Raw genomic sequence first — 18,637 nt, 5'->3', positions numbered from 1 at the left:
ACATGGACTCTGGCCATGTGGGCTCCAATTTGATGTCTTCCAGAAGAGTTCCACAATAGCCTGGAGTGGAGTATAGCAAAGGTTTATTATTTGGGAATAAGCTTACAGAAAGGGTAGCAATTTGCAGCCCTCTGCATTCACGGGAACTAGAACTGAATCCAGTAGCCAAGACACTTTTTGTCTGCATTTATAGTACATGAGACCACACTCAAAGTAGGCTGGAGTCTTAAAGGCTATTGGCTGAGGAAGTGAATACACTGAGTAGCGTCTACAACTAGATATTCTTTATACTAATTTACACTAGAGGATGAGAAATCTGGCATATCCATGTTTTTGAAAGTTCATATTAGTTAAACTTAAAATACTGAAAAAAGGTTCCAAATTGGTGATTAACTCACAACATGAAAGTATGTCTTTATTTGATAACAATCAAATATACAATGACTGAGAAAAATATATTAGGGTAGAAAGCAACTGTGCTATAATCCTGAGTAAAATACATAAAGATCTATGCTTATTATGATTCAATTTAATAATTTATGTATGTACCTGAACATAGAATATCAAAAGTAAGAGAATTGAAATGTTAACATATTTAATTTTTTTTGTTTGCATTAGAGCACTGAATAAGACTTTTATTTTATTATTTTATATCTCTCCTAAATTTCCTAATATTAATATCCCAATATTAAAAATTGTAGGTAAAATAATGTATTATTTTATATTATAAAGAACATAAAATATTCTGTTATATAGAATAACTGAAAATTTCCAAAGGATGTGTTTATTTCATGTTATTGATTATAATGAACTATTTTCTTCTAGATCTTTTCTAAAGTGAGATTTAAAAATATATAGTGTCCACTGAAATGGCTCAGTGGTTAAAAGTTAAAAGTTCTTGTCTCCAACACTGATCATTTAAGCTGAGTCCAGGGAACCCACATGGCAGACAGTCAGAACTGATTTCTCCAAGTTATCCTCTGAAGTCCACATGTGTTCTGTGGTGTGTGTGTGCCTACAATAAATAAATGTGATAAAAATGTTTAAAATTTATAGCTACACATATTAAGTTATAATTAAATCAAACTTAAAATAATATTCATTTTTATTCATGATCTAATTAAAATATCAATGTAAATTTTAAGTAGTGGAGATTAAATCCATTCTGATAAATTTATTTCAAGATAAATGTTTGCTAGATGTTAATCAAATAACAGCTTAGAAATATAGTTTTACATATACACATAGAATATGTACATTTTTAGAACAGTAAGACATATTTTATAACAAATCTGCTTAACAAAGACTATACAATTCTTAGATATGAAATGAAACTGGTCTGCCTAGGGAACACAAACACCTGAGACAGAATCACACATGGTTCATCTTTGGTGTATGACTGCTATAACACCATTATATAGGTAAGCTGTTTTGTGGGCACTGTTTGGGCAGTATGGATTCTCAAACTACTAGTTGAACTCCACAAAAAGTTTTGCAACTTGGTGACTACGGCCTAGCAAATCTTAGGAACAATGGTGTAGCTAGACAGATGGAAAGTTTTTCTGTCCCTTGGAACTACTGACCTCCCATCTCCTTTTTTTATCTGTCTACAGATTTAACATATTCTAAATACTTTTGTGTGGAATCAAAAGTAACAGAATGAGGGGAGACAGGGAACATTTCTCTTCTGCCAATACATTTTTTCAAAATCAATAGTCACTTAGTTTCTGAAATGTCTTTAGAGCAGTTATTATCCAGTTCATGAGAAAGGTGGTAAACAGTGATTTTGCTCCTATTTGTCTTAAAGGGAAAGAAAACTTTTGTTTAGCACTTCAGAGAACATGTACAGTCCACCAAATCTGGACTTATCTGCTTTAATGTTGAAAGGGCTGGGGATTCCTTCTGTAGTGAGCTGTCTAACCAAACGCTGCTCTGGCTTCTTCTCTCAGGGAATCACTTTACTGGCAAGCTTTGAAACTCCACATCAAAACAAGACACAGGCTTCTTGCCTGATGAGCTCATGTTATCCGAAGGGTGGTAGGAAAGAGTGCTCACTTTTGTCGACAGGCTTGACTGGGACTTGGTCTTCGGGGGAATATATTTCAGAAGCTGGAGGAAATAGTTTTTAAATTTCTTCCCCAGAAAGCCATAAAACAAAGGATTCAGGCAATTGTTAAAATAAGCTAGGCAGATGGTGATAGGCATGGCAGTATCCACGATGTCAGCGATTTTACAGTTGCGGATGACACCCAGCTGAATGAGCACATCCAGAAAAGTGAATATTTGGTGGGGAACCCAGGAAAAGAAAAAGAAAAGCACGATCGCCATAATTATCCTGAAGATGTCATCATTTCTTGGCTTGTTCTTCTGAATGTCGTAAGCCTTCTTTAGGGCTTTCCAAATTAGAGTATAGCTGGTGAGAATGATCAGAAAAGGTAACAGGAAGCCCAGAATGTTCTTGGTCAGGCCCAGCCCAATGGGGAGTGTTGAGTTCTGAGATTCATAATGGAAAGCACAAACTGTGATATTGGTGTTCTCAATAAAAAATACATTTCGGTGAATGACTACAGGCAAGCTGGCCAAGCCAGCCAGAAGCCAAATGATGATGCAGGTAACTTTGGCCACCAGCATTGTGCGGCGGAGACGAGACTTCATTGGGTGGACAATAGCCAGGTAGCGATCAATGCTGAGACAGGTGAGCAGGAACACACTGGCATAGAGGTTGAAACTGACACTGGCTGAAGCGATCTTACATAGGTGATTGCCAAAGGGCCAGCGATATTCCATAGCGGTATAGACAGCCCACAGTGGCAAAGACAATAAAAAGCATAAATCAGCCAGGGCAAGATTCAGAAGAAAAACACTGGCCACATTCTTCAGCTTCATGTAAAAGTAAATGACAATCACCACCAAGCTGTTTCCAAATATTCCCACCACAAAGATTATGCTGTAGAGAGTAGGGATCATGACAAAAATGTAGTTGTGCCTGCCAGCCTTGGGACAGTCATCTTGGATTCTCTTAATTCCATCTTCGTTAGAGGAGTTAAGGATCATGTTGCTCGTTTGGGGTGAGTTGTTCTCAGACACTATTTGAGACACACCTGGAAAAAACAAAGATTTATTTTTAAAAATTGAAGTTTCTGTTGCAAATAAACAATTTTAATTATCAATCACAACTCCAGTAATTCACATTTAGTCTTTGAAAAAATATTAGATCATAAATCTCTGTAGGTTAGTAAATTCTAGTTTCCAAGTTGCCTTATAACAATCTAAGCATTGTAAATAACTACCAAACTAAATTAACTATTCTGAATGACTTAAAAGCTGTTACTGGGCTGAGCAGGACTGATTAACAGATCTTTTACCTTAAGAGTGTGGTGCATGCATATCTTATTCTTTAACTAATTTATCTCATCTCTCAGTCTTTGCTTGGCATTCTTCCTTATGTAGTCAGCTGTTGTTGCTCACTGTGGGAATAGATTTAAAACAAGTAGTAAGAAGGGTTCAGTGTTTTGGGAAATAGAATTTCTTCCATTGTTTTCCAGGCTGCTTCAGGATGAAACTATTTATTTTTTAAATTCCGAATTCAATCTACCAAAATACCTTTTTGGACTTTCATTCCTAGTGTCTTTTTCTTGACTTCATGCTTAAGTTAACTATTTAATTTGCTATCTGGGTAGTAAGAGTGTCAAATGAACAAGTTAGGCTAGGATTATTTCCAAGACATATCTCTAGTAAGAATTGGAGAACAGTTGTTTATTGTAATAAGATATTTAGATGCTTGGGAAGGAGTTCCAAGAGACTTTTGTGGATATTTTCTCAACATTTCACATGATCAAAACTCAAGCTGTTTACTTATGTGATTATAAAATTCCATACATTCTGTTTTATGTAAATCCACCAGGAACACTGATCCTCCGTAAGAGGAGCATGGCAAGGTGTGGAACAGGAGTTTTCTGAGATGAGGGTAACCTGGCAGGCAATGGTGTTAATTACACAGGTTCTATTATGAAGGTATAATCAGATTCCTACAAGCATTGTGATATGACAGTGTACCTGGGGAAGAAAAAGAATGGGGATATGGTTCTATTGTTCTTCCCATTCTAGATGTGCTTGGCATCCACACTCTTGTCTATCAAAGTACAAAGCAGGAAACTTCAGTGGCTGGATTTGAGGGGATAATAGTCTAGAGGAAAAGAGATCTTCTTATATTTCTGGTAGTTAAAGCTATTGTTCCTCTTTATGTGTCTAGTTCCACCCCCATTATCTTTCCCTTTGCATTCAGCTTTATATAATTTAAACCTCTTCCTCCTTTAACTTATTTTATCAATGACATAAAAGCATATCCTACTCCATGTGTCATATTTTCTGTGAAGTCTTCTCAACTTCTCCAAGTGATCTTGGAACTTTGGACACGTGTTTTGACACTTTAAGGATCTTGGCATATTCTTCCCACTTGGCTAATGAAGGTTGGGTTATTAGACAATGCGTGATCAAATAGCAAATGGTCTAGATATTCTGAACATATTAGTGTTTTATAGCTTTATCAGTCTCATAGAAAAATACAATGTCAACTTGACAATATTTACAGGAAAACAAAAACAATGGGCAGGAAAGCCATAGATGTGTGGTTTACAAAACAGTACAAGTTGTAAGAAAAAATTATTTGACAGAACCCATGACTCTGAGGGAGATAAGCATAATCATTTCTCAGTCAGGAGGACTTCCCTTTGTTTTGCTTTCATTATAGTTCTGGAACTTATGCCAATCTAAAAGTATAATTTCATTAGATAAATATGCTTTATAAAAGTTGATTATTTAATAAAACCTTTATGTACTAGTAGTCATTCATACTTTAGTAGGGATTAATTTGCTTGTTGGTTTTTACTCTCATATGTAGTTGGAAATAGCTGGATTTTGTTCAGGAAAATAATTAGAAATGTCAAAGTTAAAATATGTTTAAAAAATGAAAGAGGTCAAAGTGAACTCTATATCAAGAGTTGGAATATTTGATTTGGCCTAAAGATAAGGACAACAAAAAAACAGGAAGAAATTCACTTGAAGTATGACAATCCCTTGGGTGCCCTTAGTTTCTAGAACAAGGAAAACACTCTCCCATCCTCCCTCTTACCCTCTTGACCCTGCTTTGATGTCACATAAGTCAGTCAGTTCCATTAATTTTGTTTGGAGTAAGTAAAATTGTACTGACTAGTCTGAGTTACTCAGTTTAGAACATAAAGGGAAAACATCTGCATTTAAAAGGACAAATTTATTTGCATGAATTTGGAATCCAATTTATGAGCTGCTTCTCCTGCACTTCAGTTGGTTTACATTGGGTTATCTGAGATGAAGTGAGAAAATGTCTCTATAATGTTGGCCTGTAGGCAAGACTGTAGGGCATTTTTCTTAATTAGTGATTGATGTGACCCATTGTGGGTGGTGTAGTCCTGGGCAGATGGCCCTAACTCTTTAAGGATTAACAACCTGTGGTGGTCAAGCGGTAAGCAGTACCCCTCTAATATCTAAAAATCAGTTCCTGTCTCCAGTTTCCTGCTCTGACTTCCCCTGGAACATGGGCTCAAGCTGTGAGATGAAATGAACCTTTCTCACAAGCTGTAAGATGAGATGAACCTTTCTCACAAGCTGTGAGATGAGATGAACCTTTCTCACCAGCTGCTTTGGCTCATTTCACATCTGAGCAATAGAAACTTTGACTTGAAAGACTCCCGTGGGCGTCTTCCTTCGGGAGAGACCCCGTGCCCAAAGATCATTTGAAAACACGCAGCCGGATGCAAACAGCAAGAGGTTTATTGGATACGCAGGTACCTGGGGCGACGAAGTCTCTCGAAGGACTTGCACGCTCGCAGGTTGGGGGTGAGGGGTTCTTATAGGAGAGCAAAAAGCGAGGTTTACAGAAGCAAGATGCAGGGTGGTAAATTCTTAACCTAAATAACAATGAGGGGATTTACTCAGCGGTTTACTGTTCCTCCTATCCTGCCCCCCTTTTCCTGGCTGGCGACCAGATGTCTGATTGCACAGCCCCTGACTCGTGACGAATCCCGCTTTATACGTGACACAGGCCTCACAATCCTCTCTTTCTTTGTTTCTATGGCCAGTCCATAAATCCCCTGTCTTGCATCCAGATAAGGCTGTCCTTGCTCTAACCTCAGGTATCTTTGCTCAGCATTCTGGAGGCCCTGAACTAAGCTTGTTATTTGCTCAGCATTCTGGAGGTCCTGAGCTGAGCTTGTTATCTGTGAACCTTTGCAAAACGGTATAATTGTGGTTAAAACGAGTTGGGGTCCTTCAGACTAAAACAGAGAGCATCCTTGGAAATTTATTGAGGTGTTGATTAATTAATGAGTGTATTACTTGAGAGACTCTAGAAACAGGACAATATATACTAATCAGAACATATACACGAATATTTGAATAATGACTAAGACTTATTACCTAACAAAGAAAACACATCTCTTATACTTGAGGCTAGAATACAAGGAGAGAAGAAGAACTTTAGGTGACAAGAAAAAGAGAACATAAACATGAATAGATATATTCTGCAAGCTCTCACTTATCTACCACATTCCCCAACACTAGCTATGTTCACACATCTTGTTGAGTATGCAAAAGGCACAGCAGAGTCTTCTGCCTTTACAGTGTTCACTTCTAGCAGGGGAAACAAGCCCTCAAGATCCAATCATCTTCATTGTGTTCCAGGTCATGTGAGAAGTTCTCTGTTCATAGTTGACCCAGGTTGGTGAAAAGTGTAGGTCACAGCAGGAGAGAGGAAGTTAGAGAAAGCATTTATATTACAGAAGGCATGGAAAAAAGAGAATAGTAAAAACTTAAAAGTAGCAATCTGGCCAGTCAAAAGGTAGTAGAGACGAAGCTCCAGCTTGTGCTTTTTCCTCTTTATGGATGCCTACAACACATCTATGGGAACTGGCTTCTGTGAATTTACAGATGCTGAATAACTTCTTCAAAATGTTGTTCCAAATATGCACTGTCTTTCTGAATGGGAAGGTGCAATGAGGTTCTCTGCTTTGCATTCATAGTAAACCTTCCTAGAGTAACATGGAGTTTTAAGATGAATGAAAAATCAAACTGTCAGGTCTAAAGGAAACTCTGTTTTCCAAAATTCCAAAAGACAGAAGGGACAAATGATTTTCTGTGGTACTATTTATGTACCAAAGTGCATGTTGGCCTCCAGGCTCCTTCAGGATACTTCAAGAATCCATTACACATTGCAGTGGCCATACTGGGATCCTAGCCCTTCTCTTCACCTCCCCTACCTTAAACTCTGTCCAGCTCATGGATTTTCCTTAGCTACTCATAACCATTAAAATCCTGCTATTTTAGATATGCTCTCTCTGTCTCCTTTCTACACCTTTTTTGTCTACACCTCTCTTTCTTCTTTTCCCTATCTCTTCCCTCTTTTTGTCTCTCCCTCATTTCTCTATTACTCTTTATACTCTTCTGCTTTTCTCCTGCTTCTTTCATGACCAGGGCCAGTCTGCTGGCCATGTTCAGTCTTTCTCTGTCTCTCTGTTTCTCTGCCTCTCTGTCTCTCTCTGCTCTGGACTCTCCTGTATACCTCTGGTTATTGTCTCTTTCATTGTCCACAATAAAAACCTTCTGTTAACCATGTCGTAGAACAACAGTTTATATGGAACTCATGTGATCATTACCTAGAGCAGTGTTAGGCTCTTTTTACTTTGAAGCGAAAAGGAAGCTATTTGAGCAAGAATCTCAAGGAGCAAAGATATTATTAAGAAAATGAAAACTGTAAGACACAGAAAACAGCTACATTTCTGTTCTCATCCTCTGAGCTGGCTTCTGAAAATTAAGAATGCTGACAATAGTAATAACCAACTGGGATTAAGGGACAGTCAGGCAGAAGTAAGAAACTATTGATCTATGACATAGTAGGGTCACTTGGGTGATGATTGAGTATGGTACATCCATAAAGCAGGAAGAAAGGACTCTGAAGATTTTTCTCATACAGAAATAAGAATGAAAAATATTTGAGGAGGTAGAAACATTTAACCCCATTTAATCAATACATGATAGACACACATATTGAAATACCATGGCACCATGGATACCATCATATGTATATTTTTTGGATTTATGTGTCAGCTAAATTTTTCAATAAGGATTAAAGAGTCAAAGGAAAGCCTGTTTAATTTTAGGTCATTTTATTGCCTTTGATGTATACAAGAATTTTATGTGCCATTTTTCAGTAGTCTGGGGAAGAAAGGTTTGGAGCAGAAATAGATAAACCTTTGTTTCTTCAAGAACAGTGAGACTCTGATTATGTCATACAATTTCTCTGAATGTTAGCTTTCATCTCATCCTCTGTAAGATAGAAAATGATCCTCTCTGAACAGAAAACATACAATTAAATGAGATTGTGTGAAAGTACTGGGCATTAATTTCAAATAATGTTTAATAAATATTTTACTTGAAACTATATACTGTTTTTTTTAATGCAAGGCAAGCATTGAATCAGAACACCTATCAGTAAGGAAAACATGAGAGAACACAAAAGAGGTTTATCAGTAGTAAATTTCTCATGTTTCCTGTAAAAGGTTTAAAAACTCCAAGCTGTTTTTCAAGGAGTATGGGTAAAATGTAACTGGAAGCAGCTGAACAAATTTGCCATGAGTCAGATGGGACCTTCAGTCAGCTTGCTCTTGTATGTATTTGTATTTCTTCACATTTTCCTTGCTTCTCTTAAGCAAGCAGATGACAAAAGATAATTTTTTCATTTTAATATAAAAAAGTCTCTAATACTTCTGATAAGACTGTTAATATTTTAAATTTTTAGGCAATCCAACACCTGTCTAAATAGTGTGCTGCTTTAATTTTATTGAGTTTACATTCTAAAGAGAAAACATCCTCCACAGTTCCCTATGCTAATAATGATTGAGGTTAAAGATCAAACAGTTGGATTTTCGATTCTTCTTCTTTTGGAATAGCTCATATATAAAAGAAATATAGCTGTTTACAAGTAATTTGCAGTTTAGACAGCTCAATAAACCATCCTACTCAAACCCAGTTTCTGTCCTGTGTCTGTTTTACAAATCAGACATCAGAAGGCAGACCTTTCTTTTTCTATGTGTCCGTCTTCTCCAGCAACATTTCAAGGAACAACTGCCAGTAATTATTCTTTGTGAGTTAACTAACTCATAGAAGTTGGCACTAAAACTTTGTCTCTACTAGTTTCTTTAAAAAAGAAAACAAACCTGGGTGGCAGTGGCACATACCTTTAATCCCAGCACTCAGGAGCAGAGACTGGCAGATCTCTGAGTTTGAGGCCAGCGTGGTCTGCAAGGGTTAGTTCTAGGACATGCTCCAAAGCTACAGAGAAACATTGTCTCAAGCAAAAGCAAAATTGAAAAAAGAAAAGCACAATAATGCTGCTGTGCCTTCATTATTTTCTCAATCATGCTGAGTGTGTATGTCTGAATGCCCCAAGCTTTATGTGTGTGTGGGGAGTGGGGAGAGAGAGAGACCTCAAGCATGCTGACTGGGTATTAAGAATACCTGTCTGAATGCTTCAAGCTTTGCATTTGTGTGTGTATGTGTTTGTGTGTGTGTGTGTGTGTGTGTGTGTGTGTGTGTGTTGTGTGTACATGCATACAAGTGGAGGTCAGAGGACAACTTAAGAAAGACCATTCTAGGTAAATCCTGATGATCTAACTTGGGTCATTGGGCTTGGTGCCAACAGCCTTTATCCACTTAACTATCTCACTGGCTCAGACTCTACGGAAGGAAATGCAGAAGTGACTTTCAATCTGGGATATGAATATTGATAACAGTAAAATATTAATCCCATATCTCAGTTTCTCAGAAATAAGATAAATCCCTTTATCTGGAAAAGCCTAGTTACTTTGAATTATAGTCAAAAGAAAACGTGTCCCAAGTGCCTCCTCACAATTATCCAACCCCCTTTTTTTGTTTCTTTCTTTCTTTGTTCTTGTTTCTCGAGACAGGGTTTGTCTGTGTAACAGCCTTTTTTCCCCTTCAGAACTAGCTCTTGTAGACCAAACTGGTCTTGAACTCACAGATATCCATCTGTCTCTTCCTCCTGAGTGCTGATATTAAAGGGATGCACCACTACCACACAGCATATTCCACACTCTTGGTTGCATTTAGCTTGTCTTTTATTTCAAAAAGACAAAGATACTGTTAGGGATCAAATATATGTGATGAAGTCTAAATATTGTGCTTAAAGAAACTCTCCCTTTGTCACACTATTTTTTACGTAAAATAGTGTCTGTATGTTAAGGAGTGAGCAGAAGTGAGAGTTCAGAATGGGTAAAAGATTTCAGCATAAATCCAGCTACACCAAACCTCACTAAAGAGAAAGTGGGAATTTCTATAACCAGTAGCCTAAAAGTTACCCGCCCTCTTGGGAGTGGCCTCTTATACTATTTATGCAAATGTAAAGCACACATCCAGCGACTTTTTTGTGTGGGATTCGGTTGCTGTTCTATGTTCCAGCAGAGGATTGTGACTTGTGCGTCTACCCCTAAATAAATAACTCTCTATTATTCTCAATTCTGAGCTAGTGTGGGATTTATTTTAAGCATCCTTCTTCATCTGGCACCCCATGTGGATTCAGACTTCACACCTACTACCTGGACAGACTAAAGACCTAAACGGGTCTCGGCCCAGAAAGTTTTCCAACCCTGCCCACTTAGCTTGTTTTTACCTAAGTGGTCTTTTGTGGAACCCCTGCCACAGCGGTGCTAACTGCATGTGGTGACTTGGAAACTTCCCAAGCACATGCACGTCCCCCACCCCCACTACCTCATTCCTTGCCGCAGCTTCCCATCTGTGCTCCCCGCCCTGTGAGTTCTGGGTTTCTTGCTTTGTGTGTGAAATTGATTTAAGTGCTTTTAATTTGTCAATCAAAACATATTTCTCAGTATTTAACATGTACCAAGGTGAAAAACTAAAGCGGCTCAGGACCATTCAGGTCGTCACCAGTTGCATCACTACTAGTAGCAACTCTGCAACCATGAAACCTGCTTAACAATAAAGATTATTATACCTTAAACAATTTACCAGATCTCATAACAGGTAATTAATAAATCAATAGGGCAGACTACGTTAATATTGAAACTGTTAATGAATTTTTTGCTAATACTATGGATTATATTCTGAAAGGCTTATATGGTTATACATCCATTTATTGAATATTGGGACTCAGTTTCTTAGTTCATATTATAACCTTAAGAAAGAATGTAGAACTTTTAGAAATAATACAGTCTTTACAGACTAAAAATGTACAACTAGTTGACAGGATTGATACCATCGAAAATAAAAAATTACCTGAAAAAAATAATACTGTTGAAAAGAGTAATATTAATTTGATAGACAAAATTGAATCTATGTCTACGGGTACTGAGAAATTATCTGAAAGAATTCAAACTGATTAATTTGATAATCAAAACTTGTTAAATAGTTATGATAAGTTAACAGATAGAAGATCTCTCCCAGAGGGCAATCTGCACACTATCCAAATAATGTCTAAGGATGAGGTGTTATCTTTAAAGGAGAAACTTCAGACTTTTGAATCACATGTGCAGAATGAGGACCAGAGGATGGATACACACACACACACACACACACACACACACACACACACACACACAAATATATGCATATATCATATATGCCAGGAGATTCAGTCTTTACAAAAGACAGTAGTAAAAAGTTTTGAAATGATTGAGGAAATTATTGGAGCTGATGAACAGGGAAAGAAGGTACAAGGACAGGATTCAACATCACCAGATCACCAGTCAGGCAAGACAGTGATGATTTAGACCCTGCTGAAACTATAGAATGTATATGCATCATGAGTTTTCTGCTAGACATTTTATTGTCTGCATGACAATAACTTTAGGTTAATGCTTTCAACACACAAACAACATAGCTATAACACTTAAGTCTAAAAGCAGAAAATATATAATATACTGCATCCTTTTCCCCAAATTGTACAATTTTTTTAAAATTACAATAGGAATATTCATTTAACCACAGTTTGCAGACCAACTCTGGACAAAGGGGAAGTTCAGATTGTGACTTTTCTGTTTGATAGCTGGCTGAATTTAATTCAGAATTCAATTCTTTAGGCTTCTGCATCCTCAAGGAAGATAATACACTTAAGAGATTCCTTGGATTTGTTTTTAAAGGATATGCATCTTTTGAAAATGAAATCAGCTTGGCTTGGAAAGCAGAATACATTATCAAGTCAGTTCTTCATTTATAATTTTACATTCTAACTTGTACTTGAAGACAAGACATCTTTTAATTAAAAACATCAAAAGACTTTCAAGATAAATAACGAAGTTCTACATATAATCTATATAGTAATAGTTTCATTCCTTTTTTTATAATGTTATACTAAAAAAAAGCTCTTTCTATGTTGAGGTCTTAAGATAATGAAGTTGAGGTGACAAGTATGTCCAACCTGGATTAGCTTGTTTCATTTCATTTATAGCTAAAAGCTTGGAGCCTTTCTGGAGCCCCTGTTTATTTAATATTGCTACAAGGTGAAAGGGTGTGAAAATAATGGTTTTTGATTGATAAAGAAGATTAAAAGAATGGACTGCAAGAGAGAGTCAAGATTATATTATCCCACAAAGCTGGGCACATTATGATATTAAAATAACTCATAGGAAAAGGAGCACAGTCATGGCTTCTTTGTGGCAAAGCACAACTTCTTAGTTTTACAGTGAGTTAATATGTCTCAGTTGCATCGTTGAAAACAGAGGTGAGTGATGAGTAAGGATCTTCACAACAAGATGAGGCTTCTGAAGGACTCAATCAATGGCATTTTGAGAACTTCATGACCTGCTGTCCTGAAAGAATGAATGCAATGAAGGACATTCAGCTTATATGATTTTATCCTAGGTACATGTTTTGGAACCAAGCTCTTGTATACATTGTTCTTTTTATAAACTTTTAAACTTTTAGACTTATTTTATTTATTTTATTGTATGAGTGCTTTGCCTGCACAAATATACTTGCATCACATGTGTGCAAGCCCTTGTAGTCAAATGAGGGAGTTATATCGACTAGACTGGAGTTATTGAGGTTTGTGAGCTGACATGGTTCAGAATTGAACCAGTCCTCTGCAAGAGTAGCAAGTACTCTTAACTGCTGAGACTTCTCTCTAGTTCCAACTTTTGCTTTTGTTTTTAGATATTAAAATGGTGTGGAAGTTGTAAGGCCCAAGTAAAGTCTGACCAGACTGGAGTTCCAGAAAAGAGTCTGTTCTTTTACTTACTCTTCAGCCACCTCTAAGCAGCAATTCAATCTCCTGCTTTGTCATTCCTTAATCATTACAAGGTGCTGAGACAGTTGGGAATGTCACCACCTGTTCTCACTTCTGTTTCATATTTCCTTCAGGTAAAAAGTGAGAAGGATGGAAGACAAATACACATTGAAAATACAACCCTTTATAAGGTTGTTCAAGGGCATGTCATGTCAATTGAAGAAAAGTCAGTTTTGCCTTTAAAGGTTGGGGAAATTTTTAATTTTTAAACTCAGTAGAATTTGTTATTATAATTTTAAGTCTCTTAATAATTATTATCTTATTATTTATTGATTTATTAGTGTTTATATTACCTATATTAAATTTTTGTGTTCATAACACTTGCGTGTAATGGTCAGAGAACATTTTACAGGAGTCAGTTTTCTCCTTCCACCGTGTGGGCTCCAGGAACTGAACTCATATAATCAAGCTTGGCAGTAAGTACTTTTACTAACTAAGACATCTCACCAGACTGAGATGTAAGAATTATAATAAGATTTTTAATTAAAGATGAGTGACATGTGGATGATGAAAATTGTATAATTTGTTCTAAAAAACTGTGACAAATGCTGAGGTACAAACTGGTACCTTTAGGAAAAATCTAAATCAACAGATAGCATTTCTCTTCTTTCCCAACCCCACTGAAAAGTGAGGGATTTTTTGAGGAGGTGGGAATGAATCTTCTGTTGAAGAACAGTACTCAACTTCATATGGAAAAGCAAAAAATCCAGGATAGTCAAAACAATCCTGTACAATAAGGAAACTTCTGGAGGAATCACAATCCCTGTCTTCAAACTCTACTACAGAGGTACAGTCCTGAAAACAGCCTGGTATTGGCATAAGAACAGACAGGAGGACCAATGGAATCAAACCAAAGACAAGGATATCAATCCACACACCTACTACACCTGATTTTTGACAAAGAAGCAAAAAATATTAAATAATAAAGGAAACATATTCAACAAAAGGTGCTGGCATTACTGGATATCAACATGAATGAAAATAGATCCATATCTATGGCCATGCATAAAACTTTAATTCAAAATGGATCAAAGGCCTCAATAGAAAACCAACCCCACTAAACTTCATACAAGAGAAAGTGGGATGCCTTGCTCAGCCTCAATGCAGGGGGAGTTTCTTGGTCCTATCTCAACTGAATGTGCCAGGCTTTGTTGACTCCCCATTGGAGGTCTTACCCTTTCTGAGGAGTAAATGGGGAGTGGGTTAGAGGAAAGTGGAGTGAGGGAGTAGGGGAGGAAGGAGAAACTGTGGTTGTTATTAAAATGAATAAAAACATTTTAAAAACTAAAATAAAAATAAAGAACTCATTTCCAACAAAAAATATGTGTTTGTATATATTCAACTCGTGTTCTTTGACAATTTTGAAACATCTGCAGTTGCTCACTTCCAGGTGAATATCATGGCAGTTTAGAATCATCTATATGTTTTTCTCTCCAATTAATTTCATTTTTTTGCAGCCTGCAAGATGGGTGAAGTTACAAGTAAAAATTAAGAGGATGAGAGGAAATGATCATCACAACTCCTTGTAGGGAAATATTTACAACAAACTTATCTGTAGGTAGAAAGCTCTGAAAGCATGTAAAAGGTTATACCCAGATCATTAGATATTCTTCATACTTCCTGGTGGACAAGCTTCTGTCTTTTGGCATTCACATGAAGGAAGACAGAGTATCCTTAAGATGACTAGCCATGGTACTATGAGATAGGTCAGTTTAATCTTGTCAGCTACATGACTTCAGCAGAAAGGGATGTACAAGGATCCAATCAAGTTTATTTATGTTGTAATTACTTTATTCTATTATGAACATCTTCAGGAATCTGATTTCGATTAAAAAGCTCCAAGGAACAATTAATAGGAATAGTGGAACCTATTAAAAGTAGCATATTATTTCTGATTAGATGAGCATTTATTATGTCCCAATTATTGTAAGTCCTATGAGGAAAATATGGCAGTCTCCATATTTCTCGTGAATAAATAAGTCCCCAGAGCAGGTACTTATATTTTGCTATTCTAAAAGTAGTACTTCAAGTATAACATCATTTTTGCAATATCAGTTAAATCATCATTTTATAACTAATCTAGAGCTTGTACTCAGGGGATAATTTTGCCCTTTAGGGCATTTGGTAATAGGGGCACACATTTTTACATCAGAATAGTTGAAGGAGGAAAACATTTAGAACTTAGAATTTAGTAATTAGAGGCTAGATGATTATATTACATTAATCAATTATTTTATGATGATGGATACACCTATCATAAAGAAATATGTGCCCCCCATGCCAATCTGAGAAGCACTGTTATGGTCCTTATTTTTTCTTTTACTGAATAAGCTATCTATGATTTCTTAGAATCATTTACTTCAATATTGTATTTGCCCAGGAATATTACACATTTCCTCCAAGGGATCGGATCCTTTAGAATAACTCCTCAAAAGTCAGAGGTGAAGTTGTGGTACTTACAGTAGGAACTCTGTAGGCATTGACTAAGTACCTACTCACAAAATAATTCTAGAAATTGCATTCTCAGTGATACTGTGTTCAAACATGGGCAGAGGGACCTGAGCAACTTGCTTGCAGGTGCTTCAAGGGTCTTGATAAGTCTTGTGCTGATCCAAGTTTGCCACAAGGATGGTGTGACGGGAGGTCAAATCCTGCCCTCTGCTGGCACCATGTCACCTGACAGTGTGACTCCAGGTCACAGAGTCTTGCACCTGTCAGGTCAGAACGACTGTTGAAATATTCACATATAAATTCAGGCTCCTATTTACTTTTAAGTTATTTTATGTAAAATAGCTTGTTAAATATAACATGTCAGTAATGTCTAATTGTAGTGAAACTAATTAGAGAAAATTGAGGAAGAGAAAATTAAACATACCAAGTAACAAATTGTCTATTGGCCAAGCATAGTTTAATTAGTTACCTTGATTTTCTGTTGCTAGCATCTACTATGGAGAACTGCTTTTCTGATCCAGTAATAATTTTTTTCTCCAAAGAGCATTACTAAGGAAAACATTCCAAATAGCAGTATCATTAGAATAGACATCTATGGCTGTAGTTATAATGGTTTACTCCTTTTAAACCAGTAAGTTGGGAGGAATTATACAGTCCCATCTTTACTGTTCTCTCAGGGTTAGACAGATAGTCCAGTGATAAAGTTGTTGCCCAGCATGCCTGAGGTCTGGGTGGTGGTAAGGAAACCTCCATGTTTTTAAAATGAAAAGGTCACAGAACTTCTACCAGAATGCAGCTTCTTCTGTATACTGGAGCCAAATGGGTAGCATTTGGTAAGGCATTTGAAATCAGGACATACAACTCATGCATGATAGACAAAAGAAGTCATTTAAATATTCATTAAGAATTTATCTGACAATATATGCCAATGTAATTATCTATAAACAATAACTCACAAATACCATTATTATCTATCCAATTATTCCCCCTTTTTTTCAAAAGATCCCTGAGCTTATAAAATTCCTTTCCCAACTCTCAACTGTATACTAATTATAATCAATCCCTAAATATTGTTCCTAAACCTGAGGACAAACTTTGCTGAAAGAGGGGACATCGTCCTCTAGAATTACTTCCAGCTGTCATGGGGGTGAGGTTCTTTCTGGAGGATCCTGTGAAAGTAAAATGATGGTTAAATTTCAAGATTAATGTCTTTTAAAATCACAAACAGACTCTGAGTATTTTGTGGAGGTCTGGCCAGAATGTTGTTCAAGATGTGCACCATTTCAGCTAACCAAGTTGGAATCATCTGTGCAGCTGATACCCGGAACAGGACTTGTAGTAGCACTATCAGTATCATGACATCATATCAACCGAGTGGAGTTGTTGTTATGGGGGTCCCATCTTCTTCCTGGAAACTTCAAAATCAGTGCACGAAAAACTCATTGTTCATTGTGGAAAACTTAAACATTAATTATATAGACATATACAAACATATATTCAATGAAAGGTATGATAGACATATTCAAAGAAAAGTATGATAGATATGAAGAGAAGCAAAGATGTTTTCTAAACTCATATTTCTTTCTGTCTCATATAATGGCTCTTGACATAAGACAGAAACTCCAGAAACTCTGGGTTTTTCTCCTAACAACAGGCTTGGAATTAGAGAGGGACCAAGCCAAGAGTCCAACTCAAAAACCAGCTTTATAAATTCAGAAATATGATTTAGTATATTCCAGAGCTTCATACTCACAGAACCTATTCAGTTTTCTTGATAATCCATATTGGGTAGTTATTTCCCATCTGTCAATATTCAAACATCCAGGGTCCTTTGAATTTTTCAAAGGCGAGTGTTTTCCTGTGGCGATAAGAACAGAACCCTGCCCCCATTTTATGTTTTTCTTTCCACCTGTATGGTCATCATCATTGTAGATGCTGTCATTTCTCCGTTCCAAGAGGTTTCTTCTCTTCAGATCTAACCTTTATTAATTTTGATGGTATCCACAATTTTTCTTCTCCTGTGGAAACAAGAGCAAAACCCCTTCTCCAATGTAGCCCATCTCCTGGCTTCCATTGAGAGGTCAGCACATCCTTGATATAAACCGGTTGATTTAGTTCAGCAGACTTTTCCATTATCCAATGTCTTTCTGCCGCTGTTGTTCCCTTCTCATTAGTGTTAATAAAATTCAAGGTTAATAAGGCATTATGTAATATATTACAGGGGCCATTTTCCACCCCTTTCTGTTTATTTAACATATCCTTTATAGTTTGATTTGATCTTTCTATGACTGCTTGACCTGTAGGATTGTATGGTATACCTGTAACATGCTTAATATTATAATAAGCAAAAAATCGTTTCATTTTCTTAGGGCCATTATCTGTTTTTATTTGTGCAGGTATACCCATAATGGCCATAACTTCTAATAAATGTGTGATTACTGAGTCAGCTTTTTCTGAGCTTAAAGCAGTTGCCCACTGAAAGCCTGAATAAGTGTCAATGGTGTGATGTACATATTTTAATTTTCCAAATTCTGCAAAGTGGAACACATCCATCTGCCAGATTTCATTCCTTTTAATACCCTTTGGATTAGTCCCTGCAGGCAGTGGTGTTTGGTTATAAAAAGAGCAAGTAGGGCATTTCTTTACAATCTCCTTAGCTTGTTGCCATGTAATAGAAAACTCTTTTTTCAAGCCTTTGGTATTGACATGATGTTTTTTTATGAAATTCAGATGCCTGCAGCATACTACCAATCAATAAGTGATCAATATCTGCATTACCTTGTGCTAGAGGACCTGGTAGACCCGTATGGGATCGGATATGAGTTATATACATAG

General features: G+C 36.7%; 1 protein-coding gene across 2 annotated transcripts in view; it reads right to left on the bottom strand.

The window, feature by feature from the left end:
- Positions 1-382: 382 nt before the first annotated feature.
- The window catches only part of Agtr1 (angiotensin II receptor type 1), a 59,069-nt gene continuing 40,814 nt past the window's right edge, over positions 383-18,637 (bottom strand). Inside the window, exons 2-3 of one of the 2 annotated variants that reach the window (XM_085682284.2) lie at positions 3,366-3,467; positions 383-3,101 (exon numbers count right to left, since the gene is read on the bottom strand). In XM_085682284.2, the coding sequence (XP_085538410.1) occupies positions 1,954-3,054 (1,101 nt within the window). In that variant the 5' untranslated portion in view covers positions 3,055-3,101; positions 3,366-3,467 and the 3' untranslated portion in view covers positions 383-1,953. The remainder of the gene's footprint in view (positions 3,102-3,365; positions 3,468-18,637) is intronic. The other variant, XM_048452677.3, reaches the window with a different exon arrangement.

Source organism: Myodes glareolus, chromosome 20 (assembly GCF_982192425.1).
Source record: "Myodes glareolus chromosome 20, mMyoGla1.1, whole genome shotgun sequence".
Classification (NCBI taxonomy): Eukaryota; Metazoa; Chordata; class Mammalia; order Rodentia; family Cricetidae; genus Myodes; species Myodes glareolus.
This window is presented reverse-complemented; position numbering and strand designations above follow the sequence as displayed.